At 33.1% G+C, this 18,996-nt stretch overlaps 2 protein-coding genes and 1 long non-coding RNA gene across 6 annotated transcripts; 1 reads left to right on the top strand and 2 right to left on the bottom strand.

The window, feature by feature from the left end:
- Positions 1-59: 59 nt before the first annotated feature.
- On the bottom strand, positions 60-2,023 carry LOC106405589 (protein MET1, chloroplastic). Of its 2 annotated transcripts, none has more exons than XM_013846120.3 (7): positions 1,407-2,023; positions 1,159-1,265; positions 991-1,085; positions 836-912; positions 639-759; positions 500-559; positions 60-417 (listed from the first exon to the last, which is right to left on the bottom strand). In XM_013846120.3, the coding sequence occupies exons 1-7, from the start codon at positions 1,784-1,786 to the stop codon at positions 277-279; spliced, it is 981 nt and encodes a 326-aa protein (XP_013701574.2). In that variant the 5' UTR covers positions 1,787-2,023; the 3' UTR covers positions 60-276. The 2 variants fall into 2 exon arrangements, with proteins under 2 accessions (XP_013701574.2, XP_013701575.2); XM_013846121.3 differs by having other exon boundaries at positions 500-553; positions 1,407-1,920.
- A 2,589-nt stretch (positions 2,024-4,612) lies between these two features.
- Positions 4,613-6,065, bottom strand: LOC106402520 (KIN17-like protein). The gene has a single exon (XM_013843275.3). It carries the CDS (start codon positions 5,909-5,911, stop codon positions 4,724-4,726), a length of 1,188 nt encoding a protein of 395 aa, XP_013698729.1. The 5' UTR covers positions 5,912-6,065; the 3' UTR covers positions 4,613-4,723.
- Positions 6,066-13,588: 7,523 nt separating this feature from the next.
- On the top strand, positions 13,589-15,026 carry LOC106404883. 3 transcript variants are annotated; one of them, XR_001281174.3, is made up of 5 exons: positions 13,589-13,779; positions 13,876-14,064; positions 14,145-14,221; positions 14,300-14,438; positions 14,789-15,026. It is a non-coding gene; the product is annotated as an uncharacterized LOC106404883 (long non-coding RNA). The 3 variants fall into 3 exon arrangements; XR_001281173.3 differs by having other exon boundaries at positions 13,592-13,779; positions 14,349-14,438; XR_001281171.3 differs by having other exon boundaries at positions 13,594-13,779; positions 14,366-14,438.
- The last annotated feature ends 3,970 nt before the right edge of the window (positions 15,027-18,996 follow it).

Here is an 18,996-nt window from a genome sequence, read left to right as displayed (position 1 = left end):
GCACATGACCGTATCTGAATTTAGGTAATGACATGACATACTAAAACAAACCATAACGCTACGCTGAGTTTTACTTTCATTTCATATGAGAAAAATACAACTTGGACTGTAATGGTAAAGAGAGAGATTCACAGGTAAAAAAAGAACACCTTTAAGATTGAATACAATTCCTCAAGAGTATATATATATAAGCCAAGAAGAGAAGAGAAAGCGAAGCGAAGCTATGAACAGAATCACATCAAAAAGACATAAACTTTTAAGTCTTTCGGTGGTGAACTATTTCTTGTTAAAGCCAAACAAGGATTTGATGGCGTTAATGGCACTCTCGTTGATGAAAGATTCATCAAATTGCTTCATGAGTGGATCGAAAGCTTCTGACTTCCTGATGTTTTCCAGATCTGGATCGCTTCGGATTCTCTGCAAACAAAACAAATCCCTCATCAGCTTTAACAAACAACACCATCTCTTTTAGGGAAACATGACAAGCCATCGAGATTACCTTGAAATCTTCATATCCTGACTTCAATGCTTCTTCCAGAGCAGAGAGACCAGCCTGAACCTATCAAAGGAACTCTTATGAACTCTGAAAACTCAAAATGCAATAATATCTGAAAGATAAAAAAGATAGTATTTGTTACCTGATTAAGTTTAGAGTAGCAACAAGCAACATTGTAACTTGCAACTGATGCTTCATCTGGTGTTGGTTTAGAGCCTAACACAGACTCAAACCTCTCCAGTGCTTCCTCATACTTACCATTCCTACATCAATTAGAGATTACAAGTCAAGATTCACTTTCCAAGTGCAAGCTCACAAGAGAACTTGAGCATTTTTAACTTGGAAAACTGAAGCCCTTCACGAAGATCCTTCTCCCGTTGAGCTTTCAGTTCTTTCTTCCTCAAATAGTTTTGCATCTACCCACACACATTTCACAATACATTATTTTGGTGTAACAACCAACATAAACAAGAAGGTTTCAATAAGAATCTAACCTGAATCTCTCTCAACCTACTGCTAATGAATCCGGCATTTCTCTCAGCTCTTATTATCTCTTTCTCTGTTAACTCACCAGAATCATCCACCTTACCTACAAGAAACAATACAAGTTTCTTAGAGAGTCAGAGAGTATAGTTTTTGGGAATGTTAACAAACAAACAAACCATATCGCTTCTCCATCTGCATAAGCAAAGGACCAATTCGCTGACGGATGGTGTACATAGTCCTACCGTACTCAGCTGCAGGCCAAATCTCTGTTCCAAACACTGCACTGCACACTCGAAATATTCAACGTCCTTTAGTTACACATTGCAAAGATAGAGATACAAGGCCAAGTTTGAAGGTCCGATTCCAGTCACAATCTCTCTAAAGCTAATCAAAATTCAAAGGATGAGAAAAGAAGAGAGCAAACCTTGTGGCAATAACTCTGTCTCCGACTGTGAATTTTCCGGTTTTATCGGCAAATCCACCAGGCAAGATGGCGTCAATGTAAGTGCCACCATCTCTTCCTTTCCTGAATTTCAAACCATAAGGCTGCTCCACTTCTATCTCATATGTTTCGTACTTCTCTTCTCCTCCTCCTCCTCCTCCTGCTTCAGGTTTGGCTGTGGGCTCTGTCTCCGATGCCTTCACAGCGAAACTCCGGCGTTTTGCCACATGGGTATTCCACGAATTGCTCGAAAGGAATAGACTTTTGGCGGAAATGAAGCTGGGTTGAGTGAGCAAGGCAGGGTTTTGCTGGGTTCTTGGCAGTGAATAGAGAGATGGATAACTGGTCGGAGCTAAAGACATGGTTGATTCTTATCTTCTTTAGGTTCGAGCTCAGACACAAGGTAAAGAGACTAGAGTATTAGTTGGTAGATTTTGCCATATGGAGGAGGAGTCCTTGTGTGGTTTGGATTACAAGTTTGCATGATTTAGTGGCTATGGTGTGTTTTGCCACGTGTCATCTTCTAATGGTACCAATGCGCTTGATCCTTTTTTTTCTCCTCCCATTCCAAAAATTCGCATCTCCCCTCACTTTTGATTCTTTTATTACTACAATACCTGTCGTGCTTTCACTCTTAAGTACTGACCAATTCTGCAAGAAGACAAACGCAACACTACAGCAAGAGTGGTATGTTCAGCGAAAGAGTCACTGGCTCTCTAAAGAAAATATCTCATGATGATCCTTAAGTTGAGGCTGCAAACAATTACTCAGGAAAGATACTGAGATAGCAAGAATGTATTCACCTCTTCCTCTTGGATTTGTATAACAAATTTTCCCGCTTGAGTTTTTCGCTTTTCAAGCAGTTTCTCTGTTTGGACAAAAACAAATTCTAACTTCCCCATTTGCTTCAACACAACATCAGTAGGAAACTTAGATATGGAAAGCACCAACACAACATCCCTGACAACTATATACACACAGTGTCTTTATTTTTATAAAATGTAAAAAGAGCTGCGTCAAAGTTGAGAAGCTGCTCAAGTTCCAGACAGATTAAAGTTTCATGTAGACATTTGATCTACATGGTGATGTTAAATTCATATGAAACTAAATCGCATAAGTAGAGATACTGGTTGCTACTAAATCTATTCTATTAAAACACAAGTGTGACCAGTTGATAAAGGTTGTGTCCAACTTATTTTATACCCGTCTTCTAAATATCAATAATAACTGACATTTATGCGTTTTATACAAATATTGTAACCACTAATTCAATTAGCAAAATATGCCGGACTAACTTTAATTTCAAATCGTACAATTTCATATAACTAACAATTTGTGTAAGTATGATACAAACACAAATTTTTGTAGGTTTAATCACAAAAACAGACATATTTTTAGGTTCAGGAACGCGGATGTGGTGATCGATTGCTCGGCGGAGAGTTACCGTGGCGATTTTGCCAAATTCGGTTAATAAATTGGTTTTGTAAAAATAATCCATTTTCCTGGGTTTTGAATGTTTAGAATGGAATTTATATACCAGATCTACAAAATTGATGAAGGATCTAAAAGAAAACCACAATATTGCAGCCTATAATGATAACTTCTTTTATGACGGCCATGGAAATGTTTTTGCAGAAGCCTAGAAGCTACCATAAGGAAGACGACGATATATTTACAATAGTGCCATTCATAAAAGAAATTATTTATTAAAAAAAAGACAAAAAGTGTTGTAATTCGATCGAACACGTTACAGGCTGTAAAAATAACATCATCTCTATGCACTAAGCCAAGGTAAATCATTAGTACATGCACTGCAACGCATCATATGTAATACGAGTTTTAAAACTTATGTTTGTCTAGGTTTTAAATTAATCAAATTGATGTGTAAAAAAATGTTATTCAAATATTTAATATTGAAAAGTAATTATCTATCGCTCAATGTTTTGAAAACAAGACAGGCATTGACATCGGGTCAATGGTCAGACCGGTCCAATCAAGTTTCAAATTTTAATTTAATTTTAAATTAAGTAATTATATATATATATATATATATACATATATGTGTATATATAAAATTATTATTATAATTTTTTATATCAGAATCTAAAAACTATATGAAAATAAAATGAAAATTTTAAAAATAATATATAAATGTAATGAAAACTAATATATTTATATCGATATTAAAATAATGTTATCTTTATGATTTTTTTAAAAAAGATTGTATTTTTTTTTACTTGAATTTCATAAAACCATGTTTTAATATCAAACTGGTCATCGATTTTAGGAGCTTTTCATGGTTTTTAACCGTTTTTACCAGATATGTCGGTTTAACTCAAATCCGATTCTAGCACATTCCGGAACCGGTTAGAAGTGCGAGTCACGGTCTAGTCGGTTTAGTTTTCAAAACACTGCTATTGTTTTATATCATTGTGTTCAAATTAATTTTTTATGCACAAAAACTGTCGACTTTTTGTGTTCATACAAAAATGATATACAATATATGTTATCATATTTAACCTGTTTAGCAAAATATAAAGTCTTTCACATGTACAAAATATATAATTACCAAAAATATTTAACATATTAAAAAAACATAAAAATTTGTAAAAAAATCCATGTCCTGATTTTGCAAAACTGTAAAATTTTAATGTTTCAAATAATCATGTTGTATCTTATAAAAATAATTAACACTATTCAAATTTTGTAAAAATAATCAGTAAAAACATATCCGCGTTTTTAAAGCGCAGGTCAAAATCTAGTTTATTATTTGATTAATAGATAAAATTATAACTATACTTTGTTATTTAAAAAAATTATAATTGTTTAGGAATAAAGTGTAAAATTAATGTGCGAAATCGCTATGGCAAAACTGTATAGTACAACATCACAAATTCAATGCAATTGCCAAAACCACTTACGAATAATTAAAAAAATATTTTACACAAATATTATTATAAAAAAAATATAGTGATTACAAAAGAAAACATAAATATTAAAATTAAATTTCAAAAAAATATAAAAAAAAACATTTACCCGTCAAGAACATGTCTGAAATAGAGTCATCTGCAGTACATTGGTCATGAGATGATCTGTCCGAAATCAAAATGCTTCAACCTCTGAGATGCAACCCTGTTCGCTACAAAGATTTGACCAGACAAAAGAGAATGAAAATAAACCAAAAGCCAGAATTAAACGGTGTGTGTGTTTATTATAACATCGAGTGTCTGAAACTCACTAGCAGAAAAAACAAACGTAGAAGTACAACGCACAGTAAAAACATGATATCGTCTAAAGATCTATGCAAGTTTACATATGTCTTCATACTCAATAGACTTAATGACTCTTCCTTCGTAGACACCTTTCTCAATCTGAACTTTAGCACAGAACTTGTCTGTATCCACACCCAACAACTTGGCATTCGAACCACGATAGGCCCCATTCACAATCTTCACCAACCCTCCAATCTGTGGAAGCACCGTCTCAAGCTCCTCCTGATCAACTCGTAGCACATGCTTAGAATCAAGCATTTCAATCTCCCCGACATAGTTGTCAATCACTTCCCTCACAACACCCTTTTGCTTATAATAACCTTTCTCTGCGAGAGCTTTACTCATCACCTTCACAGTGATCCCTTGGAACAACCAGTAAGCTTTACGATTCATCCTCTCCTTCTTCTTCTCTTCCTCCCTCATCAACTCATCCAAAGCCGATCTCCTCTCCGAGTCTCCTCCGCTCCTTTTCCTCTTCTCCCCTCTCTCGTCGTCTTCGTCCTCAAACATATGTTTCGAGCTCTCCCCCCTCGCTTGACCACCCGTAGTAACAGCCTGTTTAATCCCTCCACCAAGAGAGAACCCAACCTTGACTCCACTCTTCAAACTCAAGTCTTCATATTTCTTCTTCTCAACATCAGTTTCAACCTCATCACCAGCATTGAACATCTCAGAAGCTCTTTCGATCTGTCTCTGAATCTCCCTCTCTTGCTTCTCCTCCTCAGCCAAATCACTCTTAACCCTCTTATTCTTCAACCTCTCCTTAAACAAAGTCTCCGAGTCTCTATCGATATAAGTAATGAACCAACCTTTAGGAGTCTCTTCGACCTTGCACTTCCCAGTCTTCCCCAAGTACTTTATAAACTCCGTCAACGTCGCCCACTCCGTCGAGTTCATGTGAACATGGTGCCTGTCGTTGATGTACTCGTTGTAAACCACGGTGGCGGCGATACGAGAGAAACGGTGGCTACGCCGCATGAGATCGAGGAAGGTCGTCTCGAACTCCTCGGAGTAGCCTTCGACGACGCGAGTGGGGTTCTGGCCAAACACCTGCATCTGACGCTGGTGAGACTCGCTCATACAGTGGCACTTGAAGCCGTTCTCGTCACGACACTGTTTCTGGCACATCTGGCAATACCATCGGAGCTTCTGAAGACCCTTCGCCTTCATCCGGTTCGCCATCGCCTTCGGGGTTAGAAAATCGTTCTTTCCCATCCTTCAATAATCTCCTCCAGCAAATTAGGATTCAAATCTAGGGTTTACCTGAACGATCGATTCAGCTGAGATAAAAGATTGCAGACAGCAGGGACCGATCTGTTGGCGTTGAAGTAGAACCGAGTTTTATTGCTTCTCCAAATTTACCCAAAAGAAAGTTAAGTGGACAAAATATATCTTACTTTTAAATTTAACCCTTGTTAAATAAATCTCGTCATTTTAATCCTTAATTTTTCAGTAAATGACAAATAAATCTCGTACTTCCGTCAACAAAATCATTTCGATTCTGTCAAAAGTCAAAAATTTAATTCTGTTAGTTATGTTTAACGGTTCATCTTTAGCATAACCGAAATAGTTTAATAAATACAAATATAAGATTTTTTGTTCCAGATAAAAAAAAATAAAAAATTCTTTATTTAAAATAGTTTAATTAAAAATTTGGAATTTCTCATTTATCAAAACGGCAATTCTCTTAAACAGATAATTTTCAAGTTTTGGTCACAAAAATAAACCACAAGGAGAAAAAAAGACCAAATGTTTCATTTAATAGGTAAAATGACAATAATACCCTAGATATAAAAAATAAAAAAAAAGATATCTTTTTATAGTTTTAGATTATATGTTTTCAAATTCAAATTTTTTTATAAAATTTATTTTTTTCGAATTTATTTTTATTTTTTTTTCAATTTTTCTTTTTATAATTCGAAAATAATTTTTGAAATAATTTTTAAAATTTTTATTTTCAAAATTTTAAATATTTATTTTTTATTTTATAAAATTTTAAACCTCAATCCCAAATCTCCACCCCTAAAACTCTAAACCCTAAAGTTTGGATTAGTTAACCCTATGGGTATAAATGTATATTTACCTCTTTAATAAAACATTTTTGTCATTTTCCTCCTTGTGGTCTATTTTTGTGACCAAAACATTTTGGAATTTCTCATTTATTAAAATGATATGTTCAAATAAATTTAAAATAATATTTTTTAAAATTGAATCGAAGATTAAAAGTTTGGGCAATTCTCCATAATATTCTCTTTTGAGTTTTTATCTTAAAAATAGTACTGAAAGCTAAAAGTCACAAAAATAACATTCATTAATACACTAAATGACCTTATTACCCTTGTTTTATATTAAACAAAATTAAAAAAATAGTAAATCTCTCCGATCTCTCTCACGACTCAAAATCTCTCCGATCTCTCTCTCATGACAGGCCGCCGACAAAATTCCATCAACTCGGGCGACGATGAACACTGTCGTCATCACCGACGAAAGCACGAAGCTTTGATTCTCCAACTCCATCTCGGTATGATTCCAAAATCTAGTGTTTCTTTTATTTGGTTCACAAAAAAGCTTAGGGTTTTCGAATTGAAAATTGGGAGTTTCGATTTGTTGTTATTCGGATAATATATTTGAGCTTGTTTTGTTGTTCAAATCGAACACATAGAACATAATCAGAATTACAAAGAATGAATCTCAGGAAGCTTCATTTACAGAGATTTATCCTCGTGATTTTCGTTATGGGTATATGTCAAAGCCTTTCTGTGTCATTTTAAAGCACGCATCGAGAAATATGATTAATGATCCTCTTGAGCTGTGTTGAACACTCATGTCTTGCGCTTATTTCCCGACCTCTCTTGCCATCATTGCTGCTGCTCTTACTGTCTTAAGCTTAGCTTTTCTAAGCGACAAGTTATTTTGTTGTCCAGCGAGGGAAAGGTTGGAAGTTTTTGGATCTCAAATCAAAGGCTGCTGAATCGTGGAAACACAAGGTTTTGAGGTAATGTACCTTTTGATTTTTTTTTTTTCTAGATACAGTTGATCTACATCAGATGCTATTCTCAAGAACTAGTTGAGCTACATCAAATGCTTATGACATTGTTAGTCTCTTGTTGGTTGTGCTTGTGAAACTGTGTAGTGTTTTTTAAAAATTTTGGAAGGATTTGTGTAGTTTCAGGAAAGCCTTCCAGAAAATCCGATGGTAAAAAATTTGAAAAACTTCTTGCTTGGTGTCTTGTTCTGCTTACGCATGTTGATATCTTTGGTAGGCTCGTGATTTTGCTTATGACATTGTTAGTCTCTTGTTGCTTGTGCTTGTGAAACTGTGTAGGTTTTTTTAAATTTTCTGGAAGGATTTGTGTAGTTTCATGAAAGTCTTCCAGAAAATCCGATGGTAACAAATTTGAAAAACTTTTTGTGGTGTCTTGTTCTGCTTATGCATGTTGATATCTTTGGTGGACTCGTGAATTTTCTTATGACATTGTTAGTCTCTTGTTGATTGTGCTTGTGAAACTGTGTAGTATTTTTAAAATTTTCTGGAAGAATTTGTGTAGTTTCAGGAAAGCTTTCCAGAAAATCTGATGGTAACAAATTTGAAAAACTTTTTTGCTTGGTGTCTTGTTCTGCTTATGCATGTTGATATTGTTGGTAGGCTCGTGAATTTGCTTATGACATTGTTAGTCTCTTGTTGCTTGTGCTTGTGAAACTGTGTAGAGTTTTTAAAATTTCTGGAAGCATTTGTGTAGTTTCAGGAAAGCCTTCCAAAAAATCGGATGGTAACAAATTTTGAAAAAAAAAAAATTCCTTGTTTACGCTGGATAGAAACAAGATGGGAGATTCATTACCTCTCAAACTAGCACTGCCTGGGCTAAAGTACCCTATTGGTTCAGAGCCAAACGAAAGATTTTTGCAGATGGGAACACATGCAACGAATGAGACACATGCCTCTCCAATAGCTCAACAGAGTACTGCGACTCCAATATTAACTCCAAATCAGACGCAGCAGGTACATGCTAATTTTTTTTGGAGTTTTCAAGTAATTTTTGGAAGCTTTTGTATGTGTTCATGATCCCCTTCCTGACTTTTTTTTTGCAGATGGGACATAGGCAACGAATGAGACACTTGCCTCTCCAATAGCTCAACAGAGTATTGAGACTCAAGTTTCGCTAGAGGGAAATTTTAGCCACTAGGCTGAGGAGAATCATCTGTTATTAGCTAAAACATAAACGTATTTAAAACTAAATTTTATATTATAAATATTGGAAATAGTTATGGAATTTCTCGATGAGTTTCCAGAATAGTTGAATATTAGTGTGTTTCTTTCTACCAAAGAAAAGAAGTTTAAACTAAAAAAATGAGATGAGATCAAAAACTAAGGGGAGTAAAAAGCGATCCGATTCCAAGAAGAATCGAACACGGGTTGAGGCAACTTTTTGTCAAGTTTCGCTAAAGGGTTAGTTTAGGCGCTAGTCTGAGGGGAATCATCTGTTATTAGCTAAAACATAAACATACTGAACACTAAATTTTATATTATAAATGTTGGAAAGAGTTATAGAATTTATGGATGGGCTTCCAGAATATTTGAATATTAGTGTGTTGCTATCTATGAAAGTTTAAACTAAAAAAATTGAAATGAGATCAAAAACTAAGGGTGTGATATCTGCATATTTGGAAAATTTTAAATTTTTATTTGGAATTTTGGGAAAAAAAAATTACATCTACAACAACTCGAACCCAAAATATATGGTAAAGGAAGAAGAGTGTGTGGCCACTAGGCCAAGTGTGTTTCAATTGTTTATTGATGTATGTAAATGAATATAATCCACTGATATTTATTCAATTAAAAAAAATAAAAAGCGTTCCAATCCCAAGGAGAATCGAACACAGGTTGGGGCACCTGTTTGTCAAGTTTCGCTAAAGGGAAAGTTTAGCCACTAGGCTAAGGAGAATCATCTGTTTTTGGCTAAAACATAAACGTATTTAAAACTAAATTTTATATTATAAATGTTGGAAAGAGTTGTGGAATTTCTGTATGGGTTTCCAGAATAGTTGAATATTAGTGTGTTTTTTTCTAGCAAAGAAGTTCAAACTAAAAAAATGAGATGAGATCAGAAACTAAGGATTGATATCTGCATATTTGGGAAATTTCAAATTGTGATTTGGAATTTTGAGAAAAAAATGCATTTAAACCTAAATTGTATATTACAAAAGTTGGAAAGCATCCAACTTATTCAGGATAGGCTTCCAGAAGAAAATATATATGTGGTCTGGTGCATATCACGTAAGCATCAAACGAAGAACAACTATAAATTATTTATGAAAACATGTAAATCATCAATAAACCATTGAAAATGAATAAGAATGGAACATGTTGAAAGTATTTAAACGACATTTTAGAAAAATCTTCATAAGAAAAATGAAATAAACTCTATGTTTTTGTTTTCGACACACAGATAAATAGATACACAAACTTCTTCATATCGCCATTTTGCATGTGCTCTTGTTATGTCCTCCTATGCCACATCTGCTGCACTTGAGTGCCTGGGATTTAGAACCAGGAACCCCAAACTCGCCAACTGATCTGATCCTCTTTGTAGGAGGCCTTCCACTGCTTTTTTGGTATCTGGAGGTGGACAAGAAAATTCATCAATATTCTCTGAATAGGTAGACGTTGATAACTCTCCACCAGGGTGTATGCCTTCAGCATAAGCTTTATCCCATGTTTCTGTCGAGTGAATAGCATCTACATAACGGTTTTCATCTCTCTTAGAACGCTTACCAGTATCAATTGCGTGAATGCAAGGTATCATGTCGATGTCAAAAACATTGCAAGTGCATATGAAACTTCGTAGTTGATATAAAGCAACAAACCTTTATACACAACCGACATACTTCTTTAAATACTCTAGTATTGCAGATGAAACTTTTTAATTGGCGATTGTTTCCAATAGAGATTGGGAGAACATCTTCAAACGTGCTTTTCAACTCCAAAGAAATCTCATAGCTCAAAGTTATGTCTTCCACTTGAATACAGAAATCTTCGGAAATCATCTTTAGCAAATCTTCATATTGAAGATCTTCTTCTAAGTTAATAAACGATGCAGTCGTGTTCTTATCCACAACAAACTCCCACTGAAAAGTTTCCTTTGAACTCCATTCTCCACAAACACAAAAAACTTCAACCATATTTTAAAAACCTATTAAAAAAATCAACTAACTGTGTATTAGAGACATTTGAACAAAAAATTCCAAAAAACTAAAAAAATTGTGAGCCTAGAAAGTGAAGATGACGATAATAATAGAATCTGAATCCATTTATGAACTTAAACTTCTAAAAAACTCTAAAATCCAATCACAACAACATATCAAAATCAAATTAATTCACAAAATCATAGAGATCTAATATATCATCGAAATTAAACACTAATTGAAACTAACCAATCATCACTTTATAATCAACAGGTAATGATGATACCTTGAAGATTTAGAGATGCCGAGATACAAAATTGAAGAACGATGAGATGCAGAGGCAGCAAAGTAAACGATGTGGAGAGACGATGACGAAGACGAAGCGGAGAGGACGATTGAGACGATGATGGAGAGGACGACAAAGATGATGGTGGAGAGGACAAGATACGACGGCACAACTTCGTCTAAAACTTTATAAACTTTTCAATTTTTTATTTATATTATTAATTTTGATTAAATAAGGGGTAATGGTCAATGACCATCTTTAATGAAACATTTTTGTGATATTTGGGCATGAAGTCTAGATTTGGAAGAAAAAGTTGGATTAGGGCTATCTGAGGCCATTTCTCTAAAAGTTTTGTTCAACACATAAGGTAATTTAAAATACAACATATATAATAGGACAATTCTCTCAAATAGTTATTTTTAAGTTTTTGTCACAAAATAGCTTTTAATAAGAAAAATGACCAAAATAGCCCTTTTTATTTTGAAAATTTTAATTTTAATTTTTTTTTTTAAGTTTGAAACTCTATCCTCAAAACCCCACCCTTAACTCTAATCCTCAAGTCTTAGATTAGTTAACTCTAGGGTATAAATGTATTTTTACTCTTTAATAAAATTTATTTTGGTCTTTTTTTATTGAATGATATTTTTGCGACAAAAACTAAAAAAATGCTATTTTAGAGAATTTATCTATATAATAAGTAAGTGCTTAAACTGAAAACGAATTAAATATAAACATAAAAATAATAGTTATCTTAGTTATGCTTGTGAAGTGTTTGTTTACTGATCAGTGTAATGATTCTATTTACAAAAAAAGTTAGTTGTTGACTAGAACAATAAACTGGGAAATTGCATATCGTATGGCTATCAAAAATATTATAATTCACCCCATAACTAAAAGCCCTAACTTTTTATTATTTCTGTTATACATCATAAACATAGCATATCTACTCTATTAATTTAGTATTCTATTTTTTATCTAAAGTTGAACACATGCAAATCTGTTATAATAAACATAGCATATCTACTTTTATTTTTTATTTACTATAAACAAGTCTTATTAGGACTATTTGACTAATTACTTAATGTGGCATAATCATTACTTTTAGTGTAACAAATTTGTTGAGGAAATATATATTTAAACTAACTATAACAAAATAAAAATTTAGCCAAATCTTATTAAAAGATTTAAATATTTTTATAAAATAATGCAATAATGAGATATATTACCCGTGATTTTAACCACTTGACAAATTGCTTATTTTTCCGTTTATCAACCTCATTTGCAAATATTAACTATGAAACCAAACAAAAAACGAAATCAAACTGAATCAATAATGATTCCTATCTTCTTATACTATAAAGAAGAGTTTTACTCTCTTCTTGAGAGGCCACGTCACTAAATAAGAGAGTCTAAGCGTGACACGTGTCCTGCCTGATATTAACAATTTACAATCGTTTTTTTGGGCTGCTATTTGGGCTTCGATCACTATTGTTTCATGATGGGTTGTGTAAATTGCTCGGTCCATTATAGGAGACTCCGCCGTCGACATACTCTTCATCGAAACCCTACTCTGTTCATCTTCCTGATTGCAATAAACCAGAAATGTTTAGTGGTCGCGCTCCCTCATTTACTGCCTTCGCAAGAAACTTCAATTATAAAACGTATGCTTGAACCCATGAAATGCATCAGTTCTTTCTTCACATTCATAAGATTTCTAAGAAATCAAAGTCGATAATGGCTAATTCCACTGTCTTCCTCGCCGATTTGAAGGCTAGCCATTGCACCTCCACCGCTGGGTCTGTTTGCTTAGAATCTGGGAAGCTATGATTGTTAAGCGCGGCGGCAAAGGACGACATGCTTCTCCTGGACGCCAAGGTGAATCCGGCTTGACTATGTAGTTTTTCTTTTTGTTTTTTAATTCTTTCTCGCGTTTTTTTTTGTTTTGGTGATAGAACTTTCAAACCTAATAGTAGTTCTTCACTAGAGATCATTTTGTTCCTGTATTCATTATCAAAATAGTTTTTTTTTTGTTTTTGTTTTTAATTCGTTATCAAGCTTTCCTGATTATTTTTTTGTTTGCCATATGAACAGGCGACCATGATGCCTGTGACGGTGAATGTAAACCTTTTTGCAACTCACATGCCTAATACATCTCCAGCTTTAACCTATGCAGCCTGCTACAACACGTCATGGATCCTCAGGTTACATGTATGTAGCCATGTTAAAACGGGCTTCTGATAAACGGACATAAACGGGCTGTGTGTAAAATTATTGTTCGTTAAAAGTCCATTTGAATAAAGAAATTAAACGGGCTTGGTCGGGTCTGTCCGCTATTATCCATTTAATAAACGGGTTTATACAAAATTACACGGGCGGCCCGTTTAGCCCGTTAATATTTTTTTCATATGTAAAACGATGACGTTTTTGTTAGAAACAATTGTAAATCTCTAAAGCCCCAATTTTTGTCGCGATTCCTGCGTTCATCTCTCTCTCATCCCTTGTTTGGCTTCGAATTCAATCTTTTGCTTTCCGTTGGTGACGTTATCGGATCTCAAAGCTTCTTTAGACAATTTCCCACAGGCCACAGATCTTATTATCAGTTTTCACTCTTCAGGTAACGACATTTTCTCAAAGCTTCGTCAAACTCAATTATCTTAGATTTTTGTTATGGGTTTCCTTAATTTGATTCATTATTGTGTTCTTAATGTAGATGGGTTAGGAGATGAGTTTGTCTCAGTCTTGTGTTCTGTAACCGACTCACCATCAACAAGTCTTGTGTTTTGTCACCGAGGGAATATCTGCTTGTGTTCTTGTGTTCATATCGGCAAGGTCCTGTTTTATAAGCAGACGTATTTGACCAAAGAAAACGCAGAACAAGTCTTGTGTTCATATCGGCAAGGTACTGTTGCTTAACTTTAGAACATGTGGTTTATGAACATTTGAAAACTTGTGCTAGGTTGAAGGGTCTTAAATGAACAGATATACAAGAGGGCAAGTGAGGCGTATGAAGCTTTGTCGACTAGGTTAGGCGAGCAGAAGTTTCTCTTTGAAGACAGGTTTGCTGCAATTACTTTGACCAAACTTGCTTTGTATCTTTTTAAGACTTTTGAATAAGATTCATCATGTTTTCTCAGGTCTTGTACTCTTGTGTTCTGTCACTGACTCACCATCAACAAGTCTCAGGTTGCTTTGTTTTGTAGGAACAATTGAAGACCTCTTTGATGAAAATGAAGATGTCCAAAAAAAAAACAAGTATTTCAGAAGTGATAAGATGTAAGTCCTTACTCCTTAGTGTCTTTTGCTTGTCGTTACATTTTAGTTCGTGACAGGAACTGATTGTATAATTGTATTATAGTATTACATGGGGATTGCTTGAAAGCCTGTAAAATCACTTTCAGAAATAATGTTGCACTTTTTGTTGGAAAAATAAAACACAGGGGATGCTTTAGCTGTTGGAGATTAGTATTTAGAAAGAACAAATAAGTCAAGTTCGTAGACTCTGATAGTAGTGGTTAAGTACCATATTGTTGTCTACCATATTTTAAGTCTCTGACTTTTGTTGTCTGCTGATTTTTAGTCTCTGCCTTTTGTTGTCTGCTCATTTTAAGTCATTTTGGTGTCAGTAAGTTGTGATTGAAGATCAAGACAAGGTCTACCAAGAAGTCATTGAGTCGTCAGAAACTCATGAGAATGTCTTGTGAAAGATAAGGCTTTGTGCAAGATTGATGAGAATGTTTATGTTCATGGATTTTAATACTTTATATTCAAGTTATGTTTTGGCTCTCTTTCTAAAATTGTTATGTTTTTTGTAATGTAAACTCTGAACATCTTGTAAACTCATGAGAATGTCTTGTAAACTTATGAGAATGTCTTTCTGATGCATTATCAATACAGGTTTGCAATACAGGTCGTTTATAATCATTAAACAGCAAATGTCTTGTAATTTTTTTAAATCTAAACGGGCCTTAAACGGGCATTTTAACGGACGTACAGTAATCGGGTTTTTAGTGGACGTACAGTAATCGGGCTGTTAATGTAAACGGGCTTTAGCGGATGCGTAGTAAACGGGCCGGACATTAACGGGTCTGGACATAAACGGGCCGGACAAGCCCGTTTTAACATGCCTACATGTATGACAATGAGTAGATAGGGATTAACGAATGATCATAATATGTGACAACCCAAGTCATATTTTTCTTTTTCAGGTCTCTCTGTTTGTTCTATTATTGCAAATCTGATATGTATTTTGCAATAATCACTCTTTGTTTGGATCTTCTGTTCATAGGTCCATCCCTGTTCTCCGGAAAATTGAATAAAGCCACGAATTTTAAAAGAGGAATAAGAAAGTGGTCCAAATCTCCAGAGAGGTGATTCTGGCCATGTAGATGTAACACCTCGAAACTCTCTCTTTTGTAAAGATTATGCGTCGATTTTGCTCAAGTTCATGTTTTCAGATGTTTGGTTTGTGAATCATACTACACCTATAAAATAGGTAAGCCTAATCTCTCAAAATCATCCTCACTAGAAAGTATGTTTTGGGACTTTACTCTTATGTTTTCATTTATTAGAGATCTGATGGTGATTACTCTCACTCAGTTCTGTGCATAAAGACAATTTGATTTCAAAATTGTTATCTATTTTTAACTCGCTCGCTTTTCTGAGAATGGATCTATTAATACCTAATTGTTTGTCTACAAAGTGTAGGCCAAGCACCAAAAAAGTTGGAGACAAGCCACTTCTATCTGTTTCAATATTTGTCCAGGTACTTCTTCTTTGCTAATTAAAAAGAGTCAAATTAATTAAAGAGTCTGTACTAGAGTTTTCCTAGGGCATATTCTCAAATTTAAGTTAGATTCTTCACCTTCTGTTATCTGCTCTCTTGGCGTATGTCATAATATTCTCTCATCTACGTATCATCTTTTTACAGTTTATTGGGTTTTGTTAGATTTTGGAATGTTGATATTACTAACCAGTAGGTATAATTTGAAACTTCTATGTTCAATTGGTTGAATTTTTATAATGCAATGAGTCTATTTTGCAGGAAGCCCGGAACAATGTGCTTCTTGCTGTTCCAGCCCTGTTATATGCAATCGAAAACTATATCAGATTCACGGTGCTATTACTGTAGCCAGTAGCTGCATCTGTTTCTGCTATTGCAGCCACGTCTTCTATCTCTAGAAGGGATGAGCAGATGGCTAAAACTTGACATGGACATTGTTTCCGCTGCGATCCTTGTGGATGCTTGTATGGGGAGGCTGCTGAAGTGAGTAGAGCTGAGAGAGAGCATTTGGTCTCTGTTGTCAGCGCCGCCATCAATGTTCGTTCTGCCGGAGATATCTGACACTCACTGCCGGTGAACCACAAGTTTAGTAGCTTCAAAAATCTGTATTTTGGTCGTCTTTGGTTTTTTAAAAGATTGCTTTTGATGAAGAAATTCAATTCTATGTGAGACATGCTTAGTACTGGCAATTTAAATCATCGAACATCAAACACAGTTTTAAATCATAATGAATGATAAGACTCTTATAGATCTTTAATTATTTTTTCCATCGCCTTCCCCGTCTGTAGGGCGGGCTTCCCCTAGTATTTTGTAAAAGAAAACTGAAGCCAAATCGGAAGCAAATCAAGAACCAAACTTTCCAAAATACAATTTATATACCTAAAATAATAATTATATTTCGTTTTATAATTATCAAATATTCTAAAATACAATTTATATACTAAACTGCCCAAAATTTTGGATTATCCTAATATTTTTTATCCAAAATATTCTAAATTATCCTAATTATCCGATAGAACCGAATCACTAAAATATTTTATCCAAAATATTTAAATTTATCCAGTATTTTATCAAAATGTTAAAAATATAATTTTTATTTGAATTATTCAAAATTATCCGAAAAATGGAAACCGAACCTGAACCTAATTGAACTCGAAATTTTATCGGATTCTTAACATTGTTATCTGAAAAAAAAATGAAACCAAATCTAAATTCATAAAAAAAACTAACGGTTCTTATATCTATTGAACCAAAAAAACCAAAAATCACAACCAATCCAGAACCGAACTAAATCAAAATCGAACACCCATGCATAAACCTATTAGGGAACAAACAAATGGGTTAATAAATTTGTCAACAAAAAATAGTCTCGCGCTTCAAAATCTTGTTTAAATTTACATATGAGAATTTGAGTGAGACCAGACTAGCTAACTTCTCTCTCTCTTGTTTTATTGATCTCCCTTTTCTCTAGGATAAGATTATATTTCTCCATTTTGTGGTCGATAGAATGAACTTTCTTAGCCGCCGTCAGTCCGATTTTATGTCTTTTCTCTTACTATGTTTGCATGTCTTTTGGGTAGGTCTTTAGTCTATGAGAATGTGGTTTTCGATCTGTATGTTCATATCTTAATTTTGTTGGTTATGGTTCGTCGAGGGTGGCTCAGTCATTGCTTATCATCGTATTTATTTGAATTATATAATTCATTTAAAAAAAATATTTTTAAGTTTGTTTAAAACATTTAGAAAAATGCTTAAGTAAGTGATTATACACTTACTCTTTTTCATCTTAATTATAATCACTTACTTTTTCTTCTTTTTTTTTTTTGTTGTCAAAAAAAAAAGTAAGTGATTATAATTAAGATGAAAAAGATATAATTTTAAGTAAACTATTTTTATAGAAATCATTTTAATCTTCAATTTTTAAACTGATGTTTTTTAAATAATTATGTTGAATAAGTTATCTCGATTATGTCAAAGTCAACCGTTAACTATAATTAATAGAATCAAGTGGTTGATTTTTGAGGGGAGTAAAATAGTTTGGCTAAAGAAAATATGAGATTTATTCGTGCTCAAATGAAAGTTAAAGATTAAATTTGTGTTTTTGTGAGTAAAAGATTTTTTTTGGTTTAAATTTAAAAGTTCAAATTATTTTTTCCATTTTCTAAAAAGTTTATGCCTATAATATCACTAAAGCTCAATATTAATAAGGTCCAAAATAGTATTATAGGCCCACAAGCTACACTACAGATCATTTATACTATTAATTAAAAAGAAGCACCATTTTTTTTAAATATCATAGTTAAATCGTTATATTTGTTTAACTTTTAATTATTTCTCTATAACTAACTTATTAACTATACAATCAAGCCTAGCATATATATATATATATATGCATATTTTTTCATCAGCCTAATTAGCATAGTATTTAAACATTTTCAAAATAAGATGTCTTAAAAGATACTTTTAAATATATTTTTTTCTAAATTAAATTTAATAATATATTTTTATCTAATATATATATATATATATATATATTTATATATATATAAATGTATTAATATTAAATCTTAAATAATAAAAATTATAAATACGGTACATTTATATGTTATGTTTTACAAATTATAGTTTTTTAGAATATTTATTAAGTATGAGACAGATTAAATGATATATAATTAATTTATATTATGATAAAATAAAATTTGACCAATATTAAAACAAAAAAAAAATTTATATTATAAATTTTAAGCTTTAAAATATAGGTAATTATATATATAAAAGAATTATTTTTATTTTCATAAAAATATATTTAAATAAATTTCAGTTTAATTATCTATGTTTTAAGAATAATTGTTTTATAAAAATATATGTATAAATCTCTAATTTTTAGTAAATAATTTTCGAATAAAAATTAGTTCAGCACCTTAAAAACGCAGATAGTACTAAATGTATAGGCCCGTTATGTTATTACATATCTACCACCAATCATAAGTTGTGATACGGAAGAAAAGTCAACAATGTACAGACGAGATTTTTTACAAATTCAGTTGGTTT

Source organism: Brassica napus, chromosome C6 (genome assembly GCF_020379485.1).
Source record: "Brassica napus cultivar Da-Ae chromosome C6, Da-Ae, whole genome shotgun sequence".
NCBI lineage: Eukaryota > Viridiplantae > Streptophyta > Magnoliopsida > Brassicales > Brassicaceae > Brassica > Brassica napus.
Note: the sequence above shows the minus strand (reverse complement) of the source record. Positions and strands in the feature narration are given on the sequence as shown.

What these genes read in the sequence shown, in the direction of transcription:
- LOC106402520 (XM_013843275.3), bottom strand. Translation starts at nt 5,911, where the DNA reads ATGGGAAAGAACGATTTTCTAACCCCGAAGGCGATGGCGAACCGGATG.
- LOC106405589 (XM_013846120.3), bottom strand. Translation starts at nt 1,786, where the DNA reads ATGTCTTTAGCTCCGACCAGTTATCCATCTCTCTATTCACTGCCAAGA. An exon ending in GACAGAGTTATTGCCACAAG is followed by an intron (nt 1,266 to 1,406) that starts GTTTGCTCTCTT and finishes TCGAGTGTGCAG; the next exon opens with TGCAGTGTTTGGAACAGAGA. An exon ending in GCAGATGGAGAAGCGATATG is followed by an intron (nt 1,086 to 1,158) that starts GTTTGTTTGTTT and finishes TGTTTCTTGTAG; the next exon opens with GTAAGGTGGATGATTCTGGT.